This window comes from Phycodurus eques, chromosome 4 (genome assembly GCF_024500275.1).
Source record: "Phycodurus eques isolate BA_2022a chromosome 4, UOR_Pequ_1.1, whole genome shotgun sequence".
NCBI lineage: Eukaryota > Metazoa > Chordata > Actinopteri > Syngnathiformes > Syngnathidae > Phycodurus > Phycodurus eques.
The window spans coordinates 9,952,861-9,979,344 of record NC_084528.1 but is presented as its reverse complement, the minus strand read 5'-3'; the positions used below and the strand labels follow the sequence as shown (position 1 = coordinate 9,979,344).

General features: G+C 40.8%; 1 protein-coding gene across 1 annotated transcript; it reads left to right on the top strand.

The window, feature by feature from the left end:
• The first annotated feature begins 751 nt into the window (after positions 1 to 751).
• Positions 752 to 6,404, top strand: has2 (hyaluronan synthase 2). The gene is made up of 3 exons (XM_061675544.1): positions 752 to 1,378; positions 4,939 to 5,040; positions 5,475 to 6,404. The coding sequence occupies exons 1-3, from the start codon at positions 752 to 754 to the stop codon at positions 6,402 to 6,404; spliced, it is 1,659 nt and encodes a 552-aa protein (XP_061531528.1).
• Positions 6,405 to 26,484: the final 20,080 nt, after the last annotated feature.

Here is a 26,484-nt window from a genome sequence, read left to right as displayed (position 1 = left end):
GGACTATACAGTGCTGCAACCACGAGGAGCTTTGGCCCACAGTGAAGCCATTCGGCAAATAATACATCCCGGAGGGTTTATGGAAATGGACAAGAGCTGGTGCTGAAATTAAGTAAAGTGAAGGGAGAGTGAGGACTAAATGGGACAGGACAATTGAATCAATCTTTGTGTATGCATACTCACCAACGGACAAACTTTCAGCTGTTAGAAAACTGCAGATGTTTACATTAGAACTCAGCTTGTAGCAAATGTGAGTGATGTCATGCACAATATGATTGCAATATTATAATTTCAGTATCCTGACCAGAGACATCTATGATCCCAGCGCTCTCCTACTGGTCATTGGAGACTTCAGTCTTTCTCTTTCTTTCTTTCCTCTCTCTCATCTACTAACAGCTTCGCACAACATGTGCAACAAGAGGGAATAAAATTCTGCAACCCCCTTTATGCTAGATGCCAATGTAAAGGGGTCTTTTGAATATTTTAATAAGAAAATATATATTTTTTTAGTTATATATTAGTATACTATTATTTTAAAAATGTCTTTGAAATTTCCTGTACATCACTATGTTACAAATGGGATTGTTGTTAAAGGGATCTACAAATAAATTTAAGTTGAGTTGAGTTCCCAATGGTGTTTAATTGGTTGAGTATAATAATATGTCTGCATCCCATTGGAATCAAATTGCAGTAAAACCTGTGAATTGTTCTATGACAGTCAATAATACTTTGCATTTCTCTCCCAACCCAGATGAGTTGTCAACGAGTCCTCACCTATCTGCGGATATTTGGGACCACAATGTTTGGTGTTTCACTCCTTGTGGGCATCTCCACTGCATACATCATGGGCTACCAGTTCTTCACCACAGCCCACAATCATCTGTCCTTTGGACTGTATGGAGCTATCTTGGTTGTCCATCTCATCATCCAGAGCCTCTTTGCACTGTTAGAACACCGAAATATGAAGCGGTCTTTAGAGACGCCAATCAAACTGAATAAAACTTTAGCACTATGCATTGCAGCATATCAAGAGGACCCAAACTACCTGAGGAAATGCCTGGTGTCCGTAAAAAGGCTGACATACCCTGGAATCAAAGTCATCTTGGTGGTCGATGGTAACTCAGATGACGACCTGTATATGATGGAAATTTTCAAAGAAATCATGGGATGGGACAAGGTCGCCACATATGTGTGGAGGAGTAACTTTCACAGCAGGGGGCCAGAGGAGACAGATGAGAGCTATGCTGAGAGCCTTCAGCAAGTCTCGAGACTGGTCCTAAACAACAAGTGTGTGTGTGTCATGCAGAAGTGGGGCGGCAAGAGAGAAGTCATGTACACAGCCTTTAAAGCGCTTGGAAGGAGTGTTGACTATGTCCAGGTGAGAATGTAAAACTACACTGAAATGGAAAATGAAATGAAAAATGTAAATGGTACATAATACACAATTGTATAACAGGTACAATCTCCAATGTCTTTGTCAGTGTCCATAATCCGGAATTATAAATACAGAAAAGGCATGTACAGTTAGCATCAGAAGGCAATGACGGAATGTAGGTTACAGTATATTGAGAACGGAGGTGAAGTGAACAAATGTCACTTGAGGATTCAGGTGGACAGAGAAGACACATTTTATATTTATGTTTTCTTCAATATTTAATGAATAACCTTATGCGATGCTACAAAGAAACACCTTTAGTTATGATGTTAAAGGTCTGCAAGTCTTTAAATGCTCCAAATAATATTACCTTTATTTCTGGGGAACGTTTTAAAATAATTTGATAGGAGTAAATAATAAAGACATTAAATTAACAATTAAATAAAAATGAGCTTTTAGAAGAGATACAAAAGAAGACAATAATGAAGCCTGTCTGATACCGCGAGGAAGAGACTTTCACAGACAAAGAGCTTGAACCGCTGATGCACCATCTATTTATTCCATGGAGATCTGCAGACAGGATTCAGGGACAGCCAGTAAAGCCACACCCGACGATGTCAGGCTCTTGGGAGTTAGTTGCTCTGATCGTTTAGTGCTTTAAAAACAATCACAAGTATTTTAAAATCTGTTGTAAAACTCACAGGTAGTCGGAAAAGGGCAGCAAGGACTGCTTGAAGGAGGGAGCATTATGATGTATTGTTATAATTTGTTTTCATCTAACCTATATTAAATGAAGGCTTGGATAACCATTTCTAGGTTTGACAGAAGGAGAAACGGTTTTGTTTTGGTAATCTGCCCAAGTTGTGTAAAGTATGGCTGAATCAGTTTGGTTACTTGGAAGTCGAATAGAGGTCAAAATTACACCTCAGTTACATGCCTCCTTGCAAATGTTTTTCAATAAGATACCTACTAATGCGTACTCTTACTAAGGAATCACATGTACAAGATATGTATTTTAAAATGGGTTCAGGTAGGACAATGACCATTTATAGAAGAAAATTAACAAATGCCTTGACTTAGGAGCAGAGGTACGTACAGTAGCCAAATATTGCAATCAGATAAGAGTACTTTTGTTTTAGAATAATATGAATCAAGTAGGCGGTACGGTGGGATGACTGGTTAAAGTGTCTGCCTCACAGTTCTGAGGACCTGGGTTCAATCCCTGGCCCCACCTGTGTGGAGTTTGCATGTTCTCCCTGTGCCTGCATGGGTTTTCTCCGGGCACTCCGGTTTCCTCCCACATCCCCAAAACATGCATGGTAGGTTAATTGAAGACTCTAAATTGCCCTTAGGTGTGAAGGTGAGTGTGAATGGTTGTTTGTTTGTATGTGCACTGCGATTGCCTGGGAAGCAGTTCAGGGTGTACCCCGCCGCCTGCCCGATGATAGGTGGGATAGGCTCCAGCACGCCCGCGACCCTAGTGAGGAGAAGCGGCTCAGAAAATGGATGGATGGATGGATGACGCAAGTAAAAGAAAAAGTAGTCCTCCAAATAATTACTTGAGTAAGTGTAAGAAAGTACTCAGTCAAAAGAACGACTTAAGTACTGGTGAGTAACTTCTGATTTTTTATTTATTTTTTTAATCAGGGCATGAACGTCGAATAAAATAAAATTTGTGCTCGCAACTAATTTATTTTTGTATCTTTTTAAGAGGGGAGGTAAATATGAACAACTGAAATAAACTTGTATGTGATTGACTTGACGTTTAACTTGCTGCCATCTTGGCCTGCTCACCAGTGCAAAAAAGAGATATTCTGTTTTCACTGGTCTTTTACCTGGTGAAATAAGGTTTAAATAAAATAAATAAAAATAAATGTGGTTCCACAAGGATGCACTCCCTCTTATAACTTGTATATGGCTGTGTTCAGAAGTAACATATAATTTTGAAACTGAGAGTCCACACGCACTTGCCACCATTTAAATTTTTAAGTGAAAAAAACAGCAACACATGCATAGGGCCTTACAGAAACATTATTTGCTTTATCCACTAAAATGAGTGAATGAAAAAGTGAGAGAGAGAGAGAGAGACATAGAGAGAGAGACAGAGAGAGAGAGAGAGAGAGAGAGAGAGAGAGAGAGAGAGAGAGAGAGAGAGAGAGATGCATGTTTTACAGTTACTTGTGACCTTAAAATAGTGCTGACACATGCACAGCCAAAACAATAATAAAACATCAACTTCCTGCAAGGTGTTTTCTGAAGTTAGAAGTGGGCTGAAATATCCAAGTTTGGGCAGGGAGAAAACTACCCTGCATGTTGATGTACAAGTGTTTCGTAGTCTGTAATGTAAACACAAGTAGCGCGCAGCTAGCACGACTCATTTTTATTGGCCTGCGAAGCCCAATAGAAGACTTTTTGTGTGGACATGTGACTTTCTTGTCGTTTGAGTGGTGAACTTGAGTCAAACATCACTGTGGCAAACACAGTGGATTGGAGCAACGGTGCCCGATGTGGAAGACGAAAGTCTAAAAATAGATCGCAGAGGCAATTATTGCTAAATGAAAGTATTGAACAGCATGTAGATTATTGTAACAGAGTAAAAGTATCATTTCGTCTTAACATAAATACTCAAGTAAAATTAAAAAGTTTGCTTCATTATTTTTTTTTTTTGTTACAATCTCAGCCATCGTTTGGTTGATTCTTTGCTTTGTGTTTTGAACAAAAATTTGATCTCAGATCACTGCTCGAGTGAAGTGGGAATAAAAGGACTTTCAGCCGTCAAACAAGCTGTAACAGTCGTCATCAGGCACCCTATTTGTATAGCAAATAGTTTCTGCACAACAGAGCTTAATAAATTGCAGCTTGAATAAATGAGGGGCATTTTTTAGATCAGCACAAGTGGATGTGGTTTTCTGTCTCTCATCTTTTTTCACTCCAACGCACGGACCCAAAGCGCAAATACTCACAAGGAGCTACAGTAAACCACAACTCTCTAACACGAAGATTAATCTGGCATTGTTCCTGACGTCACTCATTAGGCCATGCCATTGTAAAGGCACAAACTACACACTAATGATTCGGCTTGATTAAATTTACAGTAATTAAACTTCATAAATCGATTTTATTTCTTTACATGCTCTTTTATCATGATATATTTTTATACAACATAGTGCTATTTCTTTTCTATTAAAAACACGTAACAAAAAAAATTTTTTTGGGGGGCTGGAATGGATTAATGCCATCTCAGTTCATTGGGGAATATTGATTGTATACATAAGTAAACTGAGTTAAAAGCTTGCTCACTAAACATTTGAATTCATTAGTCAATGTACCACTGTAATAAAAAAATTTAGATTGACCATAACCGGCATTTACTCCTTGGTGCATGGTTAACTTTCAGTACAATGCAGGATTATCATGTCCTTGTTTGATTCACTGTTGGACTTTTGGACCACCACTGGACCAAAGACAAAACAGAAAGACAAACAACGTGCAAAAGCTGTTCATCTAAATCTAGCAGGTCAAGCATTTTGCATTGCTGACATACTGTACTTGGTTTTTAACAGGTGTGTGACTCTGACACCATGCTGGATCCAGCATCATCTGTGGAGATGGTAAAGGTTCTTGAAGAAGACTCTATGGTGGGTGGTGTTGGAGGAGATGTGCAGGTAACCAAACAACGATTTTAGACATTATTTGGTTCTACAAGTGATATTTGGATGAGCGGCATGGTGGACGACTGGTTAGCACATCCGCCCCACAGTTCTGAGGACCTGGGTTCAAATCCGGCCTTGCCTGTGTGGGCTTTCTCCGCGTATTCCGGTTTCCGCCCACGTCCCAAAAACATGCATAGTAGTTTAAATGAGGACTCTAAATTGCCCGTCGGTGTGAATGTGTGTGCGAATGGTCTTTGGTTTATATGTGCCCTGTGATTGGCTGGCGACCAGTTCAGGGTGTACCCTGCCTCTCACCCAGAGTCAGCTGGGATAGGCTCCAGCACACCCGCGACCCAAGTGAGAATAAGTGGTACAGAAAATGAATGAATATTGTGATGATACCCTCATACCTCGTTTCCTCTGTTTTTCCATACATCTCTTCCTAGATTCTAAACAAATATGAGTCGTGGATCTCCTTCCTGAGTAGTGTACGATACTGGATGGCCTTCAACATTGAGCGGGCATGCCAGTCTTACTTTGGCTGTGTGCAGTGTATCAGTGGACCTTTAGGAATGTACCGAAACTCACTCCTGCATGAGTTCCTTGAGGACTGGTACAATCAGACCTTCATGGGATCCCACTGCAGTTTTGGGGATGACCGCCATCTTACGAACAGAGTTCTGAGTCTTGGGTATGCAACCAAGTACACAGCACGTTCCAAGTGCCTAACAGAGACACCAATTACATACTTGAGGTGGCTCAATCAGCAAACTAGATGGAGTAAATCCTATTTCCGAGAATGGCTCTACAACTCCATGTGGTTCCACAAGCATCATCTTTGGATGACCTATGAGGCTGTGATTACTGGGTTCTTCCCATTTTTTCTCATTGCCACTGCGATACAACTCTTCTACCAAGGAAGACTTTGGAATATTTTGTTGTTTCTCCTGATTGTGCAAGCAGTGGCATTGATCAAGTCGACATTTGCCAGCTGCCTCAGAGGCAACATTGTCATGGTGTTTATGTCCTTTTATTCCGTACTGTACATGTCAAGCCTGTTGCCAGCCAAAATGTTTGCAATAGCAACAATCAACAAATCTGGATGGGGAACATCTGGGAGGAAAACAATAGTGGTGAACTTCATTGGTCTCATTCCAATTTCAGTTTGGTTCACTATCCTCTTCATTGGGATCATCTACACTACAATACTGCAGACTAAAAAACCCTTTCCTGAATCAGAAATGCTCATTCTGATTATTGGGGCTGTCGTCTATGCCAGTTATTGGGTGATACTGTTGACTTTGTATGCAGTGCTCATAAACAAGTGTGGTAAAAGGAAGAAGGAAACACACTACGATATGGTGCTGGACGTTTGACTTACTTGGGCTACAAAATTTATTTTGTACCACTGAAATGCCTTGTGTTTTTTCTATTCTTAATGACACACTTCTTGGAGATAATCTGATAAAATGAGCATCTCTGGAGTTTTATGTTAAGTTAAACTGCGATGGGTGAAACCAAGATATTCAAACTTGAATGACAAGAATACAAAAATGACAGTGGGTACTTTATAATTCATTCAGGAGCACCATCACCATCATGGGACAATATTTTTAGTTAGCTTGCCTATATTTAAGTAAAATGATTTTGTTCATCGGAAGAACAACTTCTATAGCATTGCTATCGGCAAACATGATGAATCAGTATGGCAAGAGGAAGCATTTTTAGTTGGCAGGAAGCATGTGTGGCTTTGCATGGATAGCTACCTCTTACTTGTCATCTTCACTGGGTTTCAGTATTAAGTTAGCACATCTCACCTAAAGAAACTAGCTATTACTCATTAAGGTTTTTCTTAACCATTGGGAACTCCAGAGCAAAGCTGTGCAAATATTTGTTTGCCTTAACTAAAAAACGGAATTTCCAAAGTCTCAGCCTCTGCCACGTTGCTTTCTACAATGTCAATGCAAACGGCACATATTGCTGTCAATTGTGTGCAGTTATGCCAATATACTGCATACGATACTTAGTTTGGTGTGTAGAACCGTATTTGTCATTCCATTCTGCGTAGTCGGTCCAGAGGCTATACATTGTTGTACCTTGACAGCATTTTTAATACAAAAGGTTGCAACAACTATAAAATGGAAAGCTGCTTTCTTTCTTTTATTGTTTTCAAGTCATATGGGGACAATCCTGTAAGATTTTACCTTTTTTTCTTGAGGAGTTTCATGTAAATGAAACAGATGATCTTCATTCTGATAAGACACCAATTGTTGAGTTTAAAGTATGATATATTTATCTACTAATACCTTTGTTTAAACATTTAAAAAATCTAAAAATAATTTTTAAAAATACTAGGTCAATTAACATTTGTCTGTTGTAGGTTGTGCTTGAGTATACAGTGTAGATTTGCTGTTGAATGAAACCATAGGAAATTTTCTCTCCAAATCCATCCCAGATTTTTTTAATGTCCCATATAGAAATAAGGATGGGAACTTATAAGAATTTAGCGAGTCTGTTATGTAATATGGCTAATGGATATGATTCCTTATCGATTCTCTTGAGAATAAAACAATACAAATGATAGATGATATTATTGATGTCATTATCATTACTGATACGATAATATTAAAGATTTTTCTGCGCAGTGTTGTGTGACTTTAAATGCTGAGATAGGTAATATATAGGGATAGGGAGATTATACATATACTGTACGGTTTATAGGTAATTACTGATATGGTATTTTTCCTTAGATGAAATTATGGAAATTTTGTCTGATCATTTCTTCATTTATTTATAAAACAAATATCATATAAAAACAAGTAAATTGATAAAAGATGAATAAAGAGATATAATAAAACAGAAATATCCCGTGGAAAAATACAAATTACAGAACACAAAAATTCAAAATACCTGGTAGTAGGCTACAACTAGTTTTCAGGAAATGTACACTGTTGTTGTGTATATTATAATGTACATTGTTTATATCCATGCTCCTCTAGTAGTGCCTTTAACGACTGTTTGCGGGTGATATAGTTGCATTGTTGCAGTTACAATAACCTTCATTTATTTTTCATACAGTGTTGGTGTAGCACCTAAAGATACTCTTGTCACACACAACCTTGGAGCACGTGTGTCATACAGCGCAGTCCTGCGCGAGCCTCCAACCCACATTACCGTCATCCCCCTGGTACTCTCAAGGCTCTCAAGGAGTGAGGTTTCACTATTGCACTTTTACACAGTACCAGCTAGGCATTTGTTACGCATGCACACTCAGCTCACAAGTGACCCGTGTAACAATAATAGTCACCTCTTTAGCATGTCATTCCAGTGCCCCACTCTCCAGGCATGACTAATCATGTTACGTTCAATCCAACTGTTACACTAATGTAAGCGTGGGTTGACTGGTCATACCTGGAGAGTAAGGCACAAGTATGACGTTGTTGTGTTACCGTCTCAGACGCTAAGAGGAATTCAATAAACAGAATCATCAGGCAATTTGACAAAAGATTCCTCGAAAACAGTTTATCGGGATTGGGGTTCTCAAAAAGAACCAGTTTTCAGAAATTACATGATAATATAATCGATTTGATTCCCATCCCTACTTAGAAGTGACCCCCATATGACTTGAACTCCGTATTTTTCTGTATGTTTACAAAGTGAAGAATCTCAAACTGATCACTGATTGGTAGATGTACATTCCACCAGATCAGGTGAAAATGTGACCAGAAGAGAGACTGTGTATCATTGCTGCTGTGACAATTTTATCTTTTTCCAGAAACAATGAATTGTGTTTAAGATGATTATATGTTGAAAATGGGTTTAACACTATATTGTGAATCTATGCCTTTTTCCAAGTTTAATGCAATCCACCAGAAGACATAATCAATATTTTCTTTTCTAATGATGTTGTGAATCATGCTTTCTTCATGCCCTTGCTCACTTCCTTTTATCATATGACCTTTCACTACATGTATCTGCTTCAGCACCTAATGACAGATTTAGTGTGAAATGTTTCAATTGTTATGGAATGGTGGGTGAGTGTGTGAAGGGTGTGGGGTGGGTGGGGGTCTATATTTCAGTGGTAAAGACAATGTGACAAGTGTAACCAAAGTACCTAAGAGAATAACTGATCAAATGAAATTGAATAAGGGCACTTGAATGAAGGGAAACAGAATTCTGGAATTGGTCACTATAGCAAAGCACGATGAAGTTTGAGTTTAACTCTTATGCACTTTTACAGTATGTCTCTCCCATTGTCCTTTGTAATGCATGGCATAATCAAGATGAAATACCTCAGTGGTTCTCCATGCAGGATGCCATCCAAAGATTAATGCATTCTAAAGGGCTCATGTAATTTATGATGTTTGTTAGCTATACAAGTGTCCTTTTTATACACAGTTTAAAGCTGGATTACTCTGCCTTGTCGACCTTTTGCTGTAGCCGTTTACTTCTTATTTCCTGTATTTCTGTGCATTTTAAATACATACAATACCAGTCAAAGATTTGGACACACTGTCTCGTGCTATTGAATGAGAAACAGTGTTCAAACCGTTTGGACTGGTAGCGTATATCTACATTCTTTTTATTGTATTTTGCATTTCATTCATGTTTTGTAAAAGAATATGTATTTTGTGATTTTGACATTGACTTGTTTATCTGACCAAACAATGTGAAATTAGGAGCTGCAGAATTTGTCTGCAATAACGGCAATACAAATGCAATTTGTAGGGGTAAGTTATTGAATTCCAGAGTGATGATGAACCTGTGACTTTGTAGAAAATCTGCATATTTATATTATAGCATTATGTTGCTGTACATGTTAGTATGTACCTGGTACTAAGGTTACAAAATAAAACAAGAAAATCATTTTACATTGTACACTATATGTCGAAATAATTACACTAATTTCATAACATTCATTTTTAAATGGTTTGACGGTGGAGGCTTCAATGCTTCAAAGAGACAAAACTAGATTGGATGTCCTATTTGTTTGCAGTGTTGTAATTAATACAGAGCAATTTAGTTCATGCTTCCTGTAGTCAGTGATAAATCTGATGAATGATCTGACAGTAAAGCCAGTGCAGACAGAAACATGTAATAACAAAGTTATTTAAAAGGATTTGCACATATTTCAGTATGCAAATAATGTTTTAAGTTGTAAGGTTGTTTCCTGAGCAATGATGAAATAAAAGTTATTTTTGCATTCAATTATAAGGTTCGGTTTTATTTCAACTAAACGTGAGATTATTTTTATGTCCAGCGAGTCATGGGCAGTGTTTTTATGAAGAACTTTTGTGTTGTGCCAAATAAAACTTTATGTTTCAATGTGTTGTTGGAGGAGTTTTGTTTATTTAAAGGGCCTATGGTGTCCAGATGGCCTGTATTTCACGAGCAAGTTCTCTTTATATATTTTTTTTGCTCAAGAAAATGAAACGGGCAGCCATTTCAATCCGGTTCGGAGCAATCGGAAAATAACTAATTACGCTGGGAACACCACCATGTGGTGTGACGTCAGTGACAGAACTGGAGATCAAATTCGCTATATAGCCGGTGTGGACAAAGGAATGTACTACACTATAAAGTGGCAGTATTTATCCAGCCATCCATTTTTCATACCGCTTATCCTCACTACGGTCGCGGGGGGTCCTATGCCACCCGACTCTGGCCAAGAGGCGTGGTACTCCTTGAAATGGTCACCAGCCAGTCGCAGGACACATAGAAACAAACAACCATTCGCACTCACATTCTCATCTACGGGCAATTTTGAGTCTTCAATTAACCTAGCATGCATGTTTTTGGGCTGTGGGAGGAAACTGGAGTACCCGTAGTAAACCCACGCAGGCACGGAGAGAACATTAAAACTCCACACAAGCGAGGTTGGATTTGAACCCGGGTCGTCAGAATTGTGAGGCAGATGTGCTAACCAGCCGTGCCGCCGGCAGTATTTCCTCCTATTTTATATATCGTCGCTGGCGGGCGGAATCCCCGTCTCCAGAATGACAACTTTTCAGGAAATTTAAAAAACAACATCTTGCTGGAATTTCAAACACTGCTGTGCTCAACTTGGACATTTAACACACTAAAAAAAAAATCACAAATTTATTACGGTGTCATTGATTAAAATGGTACAAACACAATGCCAGCCAGCCATGCACATCAAAGTCCACTGCCGTCACGCAACGCCACCACCATACAAAAACCTCTAAATGCAAACGTCTGTGTCACATCAGCCTCCCAAACTCTTTCAAAGGTGAACGGTGCAATCAATATAACAGTGAACTGACAAAACGCACGTGTGTGTGTGTGTGTGTGTTGGAGAGAGAGAGTATGAAAGAGAGAGAGAAAGAGAAAGAGAAAGAGTAAGAGAGGCTGTGACACTAATTTTAAAAAATCTAAACCAGGCGTGAGTGTCAATATTAAAACTCTGGAAATTGTTCTTATGTTACCTAAAAAAAGGGGATGTGTTTATGTTGAACACTGTACGCCCTAATTTACTCAAAGAAAGCCTAGAATTAAAATTGTGAAGATTGCAGTACACTCACTGTCTAATCTTGTTTGCACTTACTGGTCTCGGGTTTTCCACCTTTTGAAAACGTCACTGTCAGTGATACATTTGAAAAAGACCACTCACTGAAGTTACGCTAAAAAAATAATGATCCTCTTTCATATTAATTTGAAGTGAGACTAATAGCATAATTTGGATCCTCATTTATTATTTGGTTTCCAAAAGAGAATTAATAGACATTTTTCCGTGTTTGGAGTCGTTTCAAAGATCCATGGAAATGCAGCGAGACCAAGACTTATCCTATTCTGTAGTCATAAATGACCCTTTCCATATACCCGGGCTACCTACTTTTTATTTCTATTTTTCCATGTACAAAGAGTCTCAGAAATGATTGGACCTGTGACAGTGGCTTGCTCTTAGATCCTGGTTTAACTTTTGACTCTCCTAATTGAGATGTCAAAGTAGAGGTTTTTAAACATTGAGACACATTCCATACACCCTCCTTGAGTGCTTTCTCACATTGGGCCAAAGCTACTTCCATTTAGGTAACATAAGTTAAATGCTGGCCCCAACCCCCATCCCCAAAATAACGTCTCCGGCCAAATTACCTTTCTCGTCTTTCTTTTCCTCATGCCTGACCCCCCTAACAACATAATGAGGCTCTTTCACCAACGCTAATTCTTTTAAAAACTCCCATGTGTTTTCCTTTGCCTCCAAGAGCCGTTGATAGTGAAGCTTTTATCTTAGTATGCAGTACACTAACTTGCCATTGCAGTGCCTTTTAGGCACATACTGAATGCTTTCATATTTTAGGCTATAGAGTAAATCCCCTCTATTCATGGGGGATAGGGACCGGGCCGGGTCCATGAATAGCGAAAAGCTGTGGATAAATGATGGAAATTATAATTGCATTGATTTGTTTTTTTAAGTGCTGTAAAGTAATTTTCCTGTTTTGTTTCTAAATACATTAAATATGTTTGAAGTGAGGTCACTGATGGTGTCCTGGTATACTCGCCTGACTTTGGCCCGGGCAGCGTGGGTTCAGTTCCCACTCAGTGACGGTGTGAATGTGATTGCGAATGGTTGTTCGTGTCTATACATGTGCCCTGCAACTGGCTGACGACCAGTTCAGGGTGTAGTCCGCCTTTCACGCGAAATCCGCTGGGATAGGCTCCAGCGCCCCACGACCCCAAGTCTCACACACTTGTTCACAAAGAGGTGAACCGCGCCCCATCTTTGCTTGTGAATGACTGAGCAATTCAAGGAAGCTCCTTTTATACCCAATCATGGCACCCATCTGTTCCCAATTAGCCTGTTCACCTGTGGGATGTTTGATGAGCATTCCCCAACTTTCTGTTTTTTTTTCCACCTGTCCCAGCTTTTTTGGAACGTGTTGCAGCCATAAAATTTTAAGTTAATGATTATTTGCTCAAAACAATAAAGTTGATCAGTTTGAACATTAAATATCTTCTCTTTGTAGTGTATTAATTCAATACAGGTGGAACATGATTTGCAAATCATTGTATTCTGTTTTTATTTATGTTTAACACAATGTCACAACTTCATTGGAATTGGGGTTGTATAAAAATTTCCAAATGGATATGAGCCTTATACTTTACCAAATATGCAAATATAAGTCACATATGAAGAGGTTTTGCCGTCTGAACATTTTCCAATCAACAACTAAATAATCAATATTGGGAAAATTCATTTTCTACGCAAACTAGTTCCAAGTTCAATTCACCACTCCAATTTCAGTTCACCGCTCCAAAAGGTTCATAGTTCATAATTCAAAATTTTAAACTTAGTTCACATTCCAAAAATGAACTAGTTCATAGGTTTTTTGTTGTTGTTTTTTTCTCAATATGTTGCTGACGGGCTATTCCCCTTAAAGTACTGGCCTTTCATTTTCCCATTGTTGCCACCCACTCAGTCCACATTAGTAGCCAGCTGTAGCTTTCACCTCAAATCTAAAAAAAAATCTCAAAAACATGAGAAAAATGTGTTGTTTGAATGGGGTTTTCCTAAAATGAGGACTTTCGTCCTTAATATGCAAACAAAAACACGCAACACAGTATTCCAGGAACAATGATGAAAGGACATTGATAATGTTGCATTCCTTGCAGCTCTGGCTGACTATATTTATCCATCCATTTTCCGTACCGCTTATCCTCACTCGGGTCGTGGGTGAGCTGGAGCCTATCCTAGCTGACTTTGGGCAAGAGACGTGGTACATCCTGAACTCGTTGCCAGCCAATCGCAGGTCACAAAACAAACAAGCAAACATTTGCACTCACATGCACACCGACAGGCAATTTAGAGTGTCCATTTAACCTAGCATGCATGTTTTGGGGATGTGGGAGGAAATCCGAGTACTCAGGGAAAACCCACACATGTATGGGGAGAACAGGCAAACTAAACACAGGCAAGGCCGGATTCGAACTTGGATCCTCAGGATTGTGAGGCAGATGTGCTAACCCGTTGTCCATCGAGCCGCCGCTGACTATATTAACAAAATATTTTATCTATTCTTATACTACAAAACAAAGTGAATTCCATATCATGACAGTGTGAATGTGCAATTTTAACTAAAGCATTCTGATACAAATAATAATTTTCTGAGGAATAATTTTTTTTTCAATTATGTACTGTAATACAAAAGAACCACCGAAGAACACATTCACTCCCATTTACGCAGTGTCCCTGAAGGCACCTCGAGTTCTCACACAGTTGCGACGTACCTGCCATGAATGGCGGCCCGGGCCGCACTGAATTGGTTTTCCAAATACAGCGTTTATCCGCCGACATGTGAAGGCTCGTATATAATGTGTTCAGACGGGTTTGTCTTGGAAATCTCTACCAAAACCTGGTACTCTTGAATTGAAATAAACCTTCATTCGGAAACTGTTGTTTGATCCCAGAATGCGCGCCTTCTCAATTACGTTCATCAGGCAAAAATGAACTAAGTTCAATTCATGTTCGCACAAAATATGAACCAGTTCATGAACTTTCGTTCATTTAACTCGTTTAGGTACTCCAAAATGGCTGCCAATTTGAGTAACGCGCAATGTAATGCGTTAGTGTATATAGAAAAGTAATCAGATTACTAGTGTTGTTTCGTTCGCGAATGTTTCTTTCAGAAGAACGAATCATTTAGTGAACGTACTGAACTGAATCAGTTTATGAAATGATTTGTTCTTTTAGCTTGGCCGCTGCCCACCGCCGCGAGGCGAGCGAGTCGACTGAGAGTGCAAACGGAACTGCTGAAGTTTTCTGTCACTCACTTCTAAATCTTCCGCAATCTAACTTTTGAAATCAAGTAATCAGTAAAGTACCTAAGTTACTTTTAAGTTAAAGTAATCAGTAAAGTAACTATGTTACTTTTTCAAGGTAACTGTGGCAATACTGGGTACAACACTGTAAATAATTAACAATTACGTATATACCTCACATGACTTATTGACTTGACTTTCAGTAAATGTCATTACATTTTTTGTGTAGGCCGAAATTAAAAGTTGTTGATCAAATATATCCCCTCAGTGTGGCAGGATGGGACACATTTGTCCATATAACTTCGCACAAGGCATATCCTCGGTGCTGCTGTTGTACAGTAGCTTTGCTGTATATCTTTGCTTGGCTTCAGCTGGCCAATACTACATGGGAACAGATGGCGCTCTTGCCACTCAATGACGTTTCGCGAACACTCCCATAGTAATTCTGACGTTAATGCTGCTGATCATTGTAAATGATGGTGACATTTTGTGGCTTTCAATATTAAAAATACCAGTGGGAAAAAGAAGTGAAACAAATAAGACTGGAGAAAACAATGGAGAAGGGAGGAAGCTTCGAGAGGAAAAATGCATGACTCATGAAATCAAACACAATATCTATGTTTTGTTGTTCCAAGTCTCCCTTGTTTATTTTAAAGTGAGAAGCACCACAATGTCGCCTGTGCAGAATCTAAAATCCAGCATGAAAACAATGTACCAACTTTTTTTCTTAACAAGCTGTATTGTTTACATGCATGTCAAAAATATAAATGAAATAAATCCTTGTTGGAAACTGGAACATGGCATTGTGGTGGCATTGGCTGACACATGAATATTGAAATCTATATGCTGAAAGTTTGGCAGGAGCAATCTGACTAACAATCAAAACAAAAATTTAACTATGGCAACATAAATAGACCACCCTGATATACAGTGGAGTTATTTTCATGAAAAATTATGTTGAATTAATCTCTCTCCCCATATTGAATTAATTGTCATGATCTGATGTTAAAGGGACCCAGAAGCAAGCGGAGGCTGAAAGGGTTGCGGTGAAAGGCTTATTGAGGCGGATATGAGGATGGATCCTTCGGGGGTGTTTGCATGTCGTCGAGGCGGGGAACGTGGGGCGGGCGGTGGCATGAGCAGGTGGATAGCTTGGCGGCGTGGCGGAGGAGGTCAGCACGGCGGGGAACATGAAGGGAGCACTGAGGAGAAGGAAGAACATAGGGGTAAGAAGGGAATCGGCGACTGGCATATCTTACGTGCAAGTTGAGACCTATTGTACCGCAGGAGAAACGTTAATACACTGGCGAGGATTTCCGGGATCTAGCAGGCTTAATTCCAGGTTATAATGAAGGCTGATTGGTGACAGGTGCGTGGCCGAGGAGGTGTTGATTACTGCGAAGAGAAAGGGGAAGGGAGAGAGGTACTGCAGGGCACAGCTCATGACAGTACCCCCGTCTTAACGGATGCCCCGGGTGAGCCGCGTAAAAATCAGAAAGAAGTGAGTCATCAAGGATAAGCTTCCAGTAAACCCAAGAGTGCTCCTCTGGACCATACCCCTCCCAGTCTATACCCCTCCCGAGGTACTGGTAACCCCTCCCCCTGGGCCTCACATTGAGGATGCGCGAAACCGTGAAGGCCAGATGGTTGTCAATAAAGCATGCTCCTGTTACTTAAATAATGGAGGTTGGAAAACGTAGCAGGCCATGAATGGAGACATACCGGTGGCGGAGCTGGTGAGCGAGTTGTGGGCGTATTCAGTCCAAGGGAGGAATGAGTTCCGGGAGGTGGGGTTGCGTGCGGCAATGCAGCGAAGAGCTGATTCCAGAGACTGATTCGCCCGCTCCGTCTGGCCGTTGGTCTGCGGGTGGTCTGATGGAAAGTCCATTGGAACGGGGAGCTGATGGAGATAAGACTGGTGAGAGGAATTACGACTCTACTATAATTGCGGATGAAGCGGCAGTAGAAATTGACGAAACCAAGGAAACGTAGTTCTTTGCGGGTAGTGGGAGTGGGCCAGTTAACCACTGCTTGGATTTTGGCAGGGTGTGGTTGCAATTCACCTTTGGCAATGATGTAGCCTAGGAGGTGTACAGAGGAGAGGTGGAATTCACATTTTTCGGGTTTGACATACAGGCGGTTTTCAAGGAGGTGTTGGAGGACTTGGCGTACATGACTGGGTGTTCTTCGGGGGAGCAGGAGAATATGAGGATGTCGTCCAAGTAAACAAAAACAAACCAGTTTAACATATAGCGAAGAACGTCATTGATGACGGATTGGAAGACTGCGGGGGCGTTGGTTAATCCGAACGAAGTGTATTCGAAGTGTCCGAGAGGGGTATTGAAAGCAGCTTTCCATTCATCCCCCTCTCGGATACGGATCAGGTGGTAGGCATTTCATAGGTCCAATTTGGTGAATATCTGGGCGTCACAGAGGGGTTCAAAAGAGGCGTCGATGAGGGGTAGTGATGATTTATTCTTCATGGTGATGTCATTTAGTCCACGGTAGTCTATATATGGTCTTAAGATGTCAAAAATGGAACAGCATTTGAAGGCGACTGTTTAAATACCAATTGTATTTGAACCAGGAAACTTACTGGTTCCTTGCCTCCTTGCTAGAGAATAGTAAGCGTGAAAAAAGTCCTGAAAATTGAACAATTAGACGTACATTAAAAAGTTTACATAAGGTCAAGCTAAATTCATCCTGTTCATCCATTGTGAAGTACTGTATATATTAATTCTAAACATCCATCCATCCATCCATTTTCTGAACCGCTTCTCCTCACTAGGGTCGCGGGCGTGCTGGAGCCTATCCCAGCTATCATCGGGCAGGAGGCGGGGTACACCCTGAACTGGTTGCCAGCCAATCGCAGTGCACATACAAACAAACAACCATTCGCACTCACATTCACACCTACGGGCAATTTAGAGAGATTGAACCCCGGTCCTCAGAACTGTGAGGCTGACGCTCTAACCAGTCGGCCACCGTGCCGCCCAAACTTTTATCCATCCATCCATTTTCTGAGCCGCTTTTCCTCACTAGGGTTGCGGGCGTGCTGGAGCCTATCCCAGCTGTCATCGGGCAGGAGGCGGGGTACACCCTGAACTGGTTGCCAGCCAATCACAGGGCACATAGAAACAAACAACCATTCGCACTCACAGTCATGCCTACGGGCAATTTAATGCATGTTTTTGGGATGTGGGAGGAAACCGGAGTGCCCGGAGAAAACCCACGCAGACACGGGGAGAACATGCAAACTCCACATAGGCGGGGCCGGGGATTGAACCCGGGTCCTCAGAACTGTGAGGCTGACGCTCTAACCAGTCGCCCACCGTGCCGCCCCAAACTTTTATTATTATTATTATTTTTTGTGACACTTTTCCAGGCTTTTATCGGAGCTTCTTTCAATGGGCCCTTTGCACGTAATGCTCTGACGTCATATCCGTTGCAGATAATACGGTGCATTTATAGTCTCTTGTAAACAGATGAATATGAGTCTTGAAAAAGAAGCAACATAAACAATACCATGAACAGTATTGCATTCCATCGTGCACATTATCTTCCAAAATCAATGGCATGTTAAGCTACCATGATTTCATTGCAATGTTGAACTTTACTCATGATTACTGTATTGCCCTGTCCCAGAACCTACTTTCCTTGAAAACATGAAATTAAAAGGAGAAATTGGCTTGTTTTCGAAAGAGATCCAGCAACTAAAGATTAACTCTACATTTGGAGTACAAAGATTTGCTGGATCCTATGACAACATGATATTCTATACAGTACAACGTAAGATGGGGAAAAGATACCCATAACGTTAAGCAACATTTACAATGCGAGGTTTTTCGTGTTTTTTCATGGATCTGAAACAGACACTTCCCTGTCTGTATCTCTGTCTTTATTTGACTAATTTAATCATGCAAAACGCATTTTGAAAAATCTGAACTTGAAGACCCATAGGACCCATAGGACCCAATGTTGGATATTCTTTGCTGAAATAACTGGAATTGTTCATACTAACATGAACACATTACCACACGCATATTATATCACTAACCAGAATTGTTTATTTAAATATTGATAACCTTATCTAACGAAACCACAAGTTTAGGAAAAATACTTATTTACAACGTCATATTCGTGGTTGTAAGAAGAGGCATTTATAAACATCCTTCTCTATTTTGTCGCTCGGTGCTTTGGATGAGGATTTACAAAGACGATGTATTTGTGGATGTATAAGTCCTGTAAAACTGCATTTAGAATAACGCAAGCTTTTTTTTAAACTGGAACAGATCATGCCGTTTTTCGGCAAGGTGGGAGATTATGTTGGAATCCGGAGACTGACTCTAAAAATGCCCCCCTTTGTGATTTTGGCAGTGTGTTTTGGGTCATTATCTTTCTACATGATAGAGACTGTTCTGATCCCTTCAGTTGTATCTTTCTTTAAATTGGCAGACAAATTGTTTCTCTAGACTTTTGACTTCTTTTTGCTGCTGCCAACATGTTGCACATAATCTATGAAGATTAGTGAATCTGTACCAGAAGAAGCATGCAAGACCAAGCCATAACCAACCCTCCATTGTGTTTCAGGCGTGAACTTGTTTGTACGGGATCATGAGTAGATATTTCCTTTTCCCAAACTTTAGTCTTTCCACCCCTTTGGTAAAGGTTAAGTTTTGACTAATCAGTCCGTAAAACTTTCTCCCAGAATTGTTGTGTTTTGTGAGTAAACATTTTAGCAAATTTCAATCTGGCTTTTTCTATTCTTCTGCTCACGACTGGTTTAGGTGTAGGTTCAGACTCTGTACTTTTATAATTAACATCTTCAGCAAATAATAGATTGTTTTGGTCCAAACCCTTGACAATCCAAGTCATGTCCTCTAATCCTTTACTTTGAAGTTAACAAACATAGCTTTCATAGTTAAATTGTCTAAATCTGTTTAGAATTAGGCGAAACAGTGGGATGACTGGTTAGAGCGTTAGCCTCACAGTTCTGAGGACTGGGGTTCGATCGCCGGCCCCGCATGTGTGGAGTTTGCATGTTCTCCCATTGCCTGCGTGGGTTTTCTCTGGGCACTCCGGTTTCCTCCCACATCCCAAAAACATGCATTAATTGGAGACTCTAAATTGCCTGTAGGTGTGACTGTGAGTGTGAATGGTTGTTTGTTTGTATGTGCCCTGCGATTGGCTGGCAACCAGTTCAGGGTGTACCCCGCCTCCTGCCCAATGATAGCTGGGATAGGCTCCAGCACGCCCGCGACCCCAGTGAGGAGAAGCGGCTCAGAAAATGGATGGATGGATAAAAGTTTGGTGACATTAGTAGGTCCCAGATTTGATGCAGTCATTGCATGAAAAGGGTTTGTTGCCTACCTAATCTAGTTTTATTCACTTCTATTTTAAATCAATGTATTCCACGAGCTAACAAAATGTGGTGTTTCGTTCCAAGTAATACTATCTATCATAGTAAGTAGTAGTATCTAAGTAGTGCATAAGATGTAAATACCTGGAAATAAAAGCAGAAACGTTGATCCTCTTATCTCATGTAATCAAACCCAAACGGAATAGGTCCACAGCTGAAATAAGGGAAATGGCCTCACTATTCTAATACTTTGTCTTTTCTTGTATGTCTTTAAATTCTTTGTGTTTTTGCTGCTGCCTGTCTTGGCCATTTGTTTCTCTTGAAAAAGAGGTTTTAAATCTCAATGAGACCATTTATTCATTCATTCATTTTCCATACCGCCTATCCTCACTAGGGTCACGGGCGTGCTGGAGCCTATCCCAGCTGATTTTGGGCGAGAGGCGGGGTACACCCTGAACTGGTCGCCAGCAAATCGAAGGGCACATACTGTATTTCCAAACAACCATTTGCACTTATATTCACACCTACGGGCAATTTAGAGTCTTCAATTAACCTACTGCGCATGTTTTTGGGATGTGAGAGGAAAATGGAGTACCCAGACAAAACCCACGCAGGCACGGGGAGAACATGCAAACTCCACACAGGGTCCTTAGAACTGTGAGACAGATGTGCTAACCAGTCAACCACCGTGCCGGTCAATGAGACCAACCTGGTTAAATAAAGGTTAAAAAAAAACAACTGTTGAGATGATACAGTGTCCATCCAGCAAAATTCAATGCAGCTCTGCTTACCACTGGCACCAAAAGATGGGAAGTCTATCTGTGACCTCTAATTTGATGTGTTAGGAAAATCTTTTATGTAGATTGTGTTTTTGATTGACATTTACAAAAATATAAGAATAATAAACAGATATATAGTATATATATCTGTTTATATATAAACATATATATATATATATATATATGTTTAATATATATATATATATATATCAAAGTATATATATACTTTGACATTTGTAATCTAATCTGTCCTCAAGATAAAAAAAATAGATGAATTTTAAATCAACATAAACAAGCACATTAATCACACAAAGGCTGACATGTGAGGACTCTCATACAATGGCAAACCCACACTTTGGTCTCAGTCCAGAGACACCGGATTTTGAATCCCTGAGAAATTAAAATCCCTATGATGAGGTCAGATGAAACAGTGACTCAAAAAGCAAGAATGTATCAATAGAACTTTGATGCAGTTTAATCTGCAGTCGACAATTTGATTTTTTTTTTAAATGACTAAACAACGCTCTCTGGGTGGACTTTTACCCATTTTAAACCATGCGTATGTTTTGGAGGGAAGTTGACCCGAAAATGATAGAAAAACATCACCAGTTGATGGCACTTCAATTAGCATGGAAGGCATATGTAAAATTTCAGTCAGAGCAGTCTTGATTTAGGGCTATGATATGGAATATTTAAATTCCAAATAAAACAAAAACACGGCTGGAGGGACAATAACTATTTAACACTGTCTCTGTGGGTGGTAAAGAGAAATAAGACAACAAGACATTTACCTGACTGGGAGGTTAAGAGGCGACTGGGGCAGGCAACAGGATTGACCACATCTTCTCAAGTTCAAGTATGCTTTATTTGCCTTACTATTGCTCACAGGAGGTAACTGCACTGACAAGCTGTAATGTAATATTTTTCGTTCATATCAGAAGGTCTCCGACTTAGTGTGGAGACTGTAGCTCAACAAAGTTTTAATGTACCCCAAATTAGCTCTGTGAGACTACCTCACATGACCCCTGCACTAATTTTCCTGATAAAATGTTCATACAGTTGCAAAGAGTTAACACACCCACGCACACGAGTGCATACACATTACACACACGCCCACACACACACGCATGCACACACAGATGCACACACACGCACTCTACACTGAAGACAGGCAGTGGGCTGGCTGATTTAGTGTTGCCAGGGGAACAAGGGATTCAGGGATTCTGTGCTCCAGATGTTTCACAAACAACAAGGGGACTTCCTGGTTACTAAAGGACTGGAAGTGCACATGAGGCGTTTGCGTGTGCTAGTATGCATATGTTACTGAGAATCTCAGGTTGTCAGCTGTTACTCCATCAGCATGTGTGTGACACCAGAAGAGACCTTAATCAGACCCTTCCCTCCCAGCAGGCCCAGACATTTTATTAAAACACACCCACAGTGGGCTTACACACACACACACACACACACACACACACAGACACACACAGACACACACACAAAAACATAATCACAACACTGCCACACAACATGACATCCCTCCTACGTCTATGAGTTGAAAGCATTCAAATGCAATAATCATTATTACAATCTACATATGTTTATTAGATAGTGCTTGGACTCGCCCCAAAAAATCCCATTCACTGTTCATATTGACAGTAACGAATGAGTAGTGAATCACAATCGAATCGTTACTCGTACTATTCCAAAATAATGGTCCAACATAGGAAAACTCCAAATTGATTATTTGAAAACGCTATTAAACCAGTAAGAGAGTACTCTGGTACATTTTGACTGACACAGTTTAGCTACCAGAAAGGTTTTTCTTTTTAGTTTTAAATGGCTTACTTTAACCAGGATCCCTCGCTGTACCTTGGCCACAGGTAAAATCCCAGGTCTGTTTTGCACTCGTCTGAGCCATAAATCATCGTGGACTGGACAAAGCTGCTACCTTTCCAGATATCCTGCCTAGCCGCTCTCATCATCTTTCACGCTGCTGTGTTCGATAAACTTTCCCCCATTCAATTTGCCACAGATGCACCCTCCAACAATGGCTCGTTTTCGGCTTTCCTTGTGCTGCTTCAGTGTTATCCGTGCAGCCCAGTGGATCTAGGATCACACCGCCCGGGCAACGAAGGGGTGGCTTCGTAAGAAGCATTTCAAGGTCCTAGAGTGGCCTAGTCAGTCTCCAGATCTCAACCCCATAAAAAAATCTTTGGAGGGAGTTGAAAGTCTGTGTTGCCCAGCGGCAGCCCCAAAACATAGATCTAATGCAAGCCTCCTTTAGTGAGGAGCTTGTTTATGTATTTATTTTTTGCAAACTTTACGGAGATCTTAGTGAAGCTGCAATACATACACTCGCAGAAGCAATGCCCGCTAAGTCAAAGTGGTGCCGGCTGTAAACAATGGAAGTGGAACCACTAAAGCTCTTGTCAGAACAAAGTAATAATTCTAGTCTTTGATTTTTTTTTATTTAAATGTAAAAATTCTGATTTGAGATTTGTTTTTATTACAGGTATTCACAAATCATTTAAAATCGCCACTCATTCATTCGTAGGTCGATTAAAAAGCAATGGAAAATGCAATGAAACTGAACGGCAGCATGTGTAAGTTCAGTTGATTTAAGTGTGTTCATATTGGACTTGTGTGCAAGATACAAGGACAAGAAGAGGAAGAAGAGGAAGACTTTTTTTTTACTTTTTCAAGAAACTTTATTTCGCACACCTTTTGACAAAAAAAGATCCCAATATGCATTTACTTTAAAAACATGAAAAATATATCACCAGAAACATAATTAAAACAAAACAAATGAAAATTTACACAAAATAAATAAAAGAAAAATTAAAAATTAAACACCAGTGATCCATATTCATCTACTGAACACAAAACATTCCCAAAAGCCCACCGATCCACAAAATCCTCCAGATTATTGGTAACCGTATAAAAGGTGTGCTCCACCCTTAAACGGGCTGCCACCAACCCTCTCAAACAGTAAAGCGGATCAGTCCAACTAGCTCCAACAATCTTGTTTTTCCTACTTTTCCATATAGCCAATTTAGCACTTGCAAACATAAAATTCATCAACACCACAGTTTTCTTTCTTTTTCTGGAATAAATTGGTCCAAAAATAAAAAGATGGAAAGAGAAAACCTCTCCCAACCCCTCCACCCACTCCTTTAACATTTTAAAGAAAACAGCCAACCGGGGACATAGAATCACTAAGTGGTCCAATGTCTCTGGGTGTAAACAAAATGGACAACCTTCCCCAGTGCTAGGGTCAAAGTGAGCTCTGTATCTGTTCGTAGCTATTATTCCATGTATAATCCTCCATTGGATGTCACCCATCCGTTTTTCAACAGGAGGTTTATACAGGACCCACCAGCTTCCTTTTGGGGAAAATTCCGAACCAAACACCTCTGTCCACCTCGACTCTCTGACTCCAGTGAGCGATCCATTGTTCAGCACCTTTACACAACTCTCACACAGCCGCTTTCCACTACAAGAGCTGAAGTTCCCAAGTTTTGGAGTTTTTAGGGACAGTACGATTCCACATTGCTCCCTCCATTCCCCACCAGCAGGAATCACGCCAAAAGGAGGAAAAACGTACTCAGCCCCCCCCCCCCCTACTCCACTGGTGAGCTAAATCACTGTTCCGTATAAAGTCCTGGTGTTTTTCTGACAGCGACTGCCACACCTCCTTCACCAGACCCTGTAGAACCCGGTTGGAGTGGACACCAGGCTTCTCAGCCAGTGTCTCTGGGGATGTCCTCATTAGGTGTCCCATCTTCACAATCCCTGCCTCCCTGAAAGCGCTTCTCATTGTGTCAGACAAAAAGGCACTCAAAGGTAGAAAACTGTTTTTGAATAGTGGCTCTTCAAACAGCCACAATCCAGGCTCTGCAGAGGCTCGAGTAAAGTCCAAAGTCTGCCAAGCATCAAGGACAGAGCTGTAAAAAGGTGACAGTCCATCCAAACCGGAGCTAGAGGACAGCAGAAACAGATGTTTGTCATAACCTAGCCGTCCGGCCCTCCGGAGCAGCAGACGAGCGACGCCTGACCAGCAGATTGAGTCTTTGTACAACAGCCTCTCTGTCGTCTGTAAACGAAAACCAGCCATCCTGGAGGCAATGTCTATAAGGCCCTGCCCCCCTTCCGTCACAGGGAGATACAGGACTGACGCTCTCATCCAGTGATGACCAGACCAGAAAAAGTCCACCAGCATCTTCTGTAGCTGTTTAATCAGTCCTGGTGGGGGTGCTAACACCTGAAGTCTGTGCCACAAAAGAGAGGCGACGAGATTATTTACAATCAGAGTTCTTCCCCTGTAGGACAGCTGAGGTAGCAACCATTTCCATCGAGACAACTTAGCTTGCACTTTTCCCAGCACTCCCTCCCAATTTTTAGCAACCATCTTGTCGTCACCCAAAGAAATCCCCAGAATTCTCAACCCACTATTTCCCCATGTAAGGCCACCAGGGAGACCATACGCAGTCGCCTGGGTTGGATTACCAACCCAGCATGCCTCACTCTTTTCCCAATTTACCTTAGCTGAGGAAGCCTTTTCATACAGCGTTAGTCTTTCTCTCAGTGCCCCCATGTCCCTGGAACATTACAGTAATGTCATCAGCATAGGCTGACACGACTATGGGAAGGCTATAAGTCATCTCTGGCAGACATAGACCTTTCAAAGTTTTCCTAAGTCTCAATAGGAGAGGCTCGATAGCAAAACTATACAATAGTCCCGAAATAGGACAGCCTTGTCTAACCCCTCTCCCGACCACGACTGGTCTGCTCAGTCCTCCCCCAACCTTAACTACACAACATGCACTCTCTTACAGGAGTCTCACCCATGATACAAAATGCTCCCCAACTCCAAATGCGCAAAATGTGGAAAATAAGAAAGAAAGATCCACCGATCAAATGCTTTTTCCTGATCAATAGAAATAATGCCTACATCAACACCGTATGCGTTGCACACATCAAAAATATCTCTCATTCAAAATAAATTGTCCAACAAAGATCTGCCAGGGATGCAGTACGACTGGTACGACTGGTCTTCACCAATTACAATGTCTATATAAACTTTTAGTCTATTTGCCAAAACTTTGGATAAAATTTTATAGTCCGTACATAGTAAGGCAACAGGTCTCCAATTCTTGAGAAGAGAGATCACCGCACGCCGACAGGAAGCTGGTAGAGTCCCTCTCCCAAAGGAGTCCTTGAAAACCTCCAACAAGTCAATCCCAATTATATTCCAGAAGTGTTTATAGAAATCTGCTGGTATTCCATCCAAACCTGGGGCCTTACCAGAGGTCAACTGGGTCACCGCAGTCGTCAATTCCTTCAGAGTAATGTCAGAACCCAGGACATCTTGTACATCAGATCCCAGCTGAGGGACACCCTGAAGTAGTGTCTCTGTAGCCTTTCCATCGCACCTTTCTGCCTCAAACAGGTTGGAGTAGAAAGACACCGCTAGCCTTCTCATTTCTGCAGAATCTGAAGTCAGCGTCCCATCAGGCCGCTGTAGGCACACCATTTGTT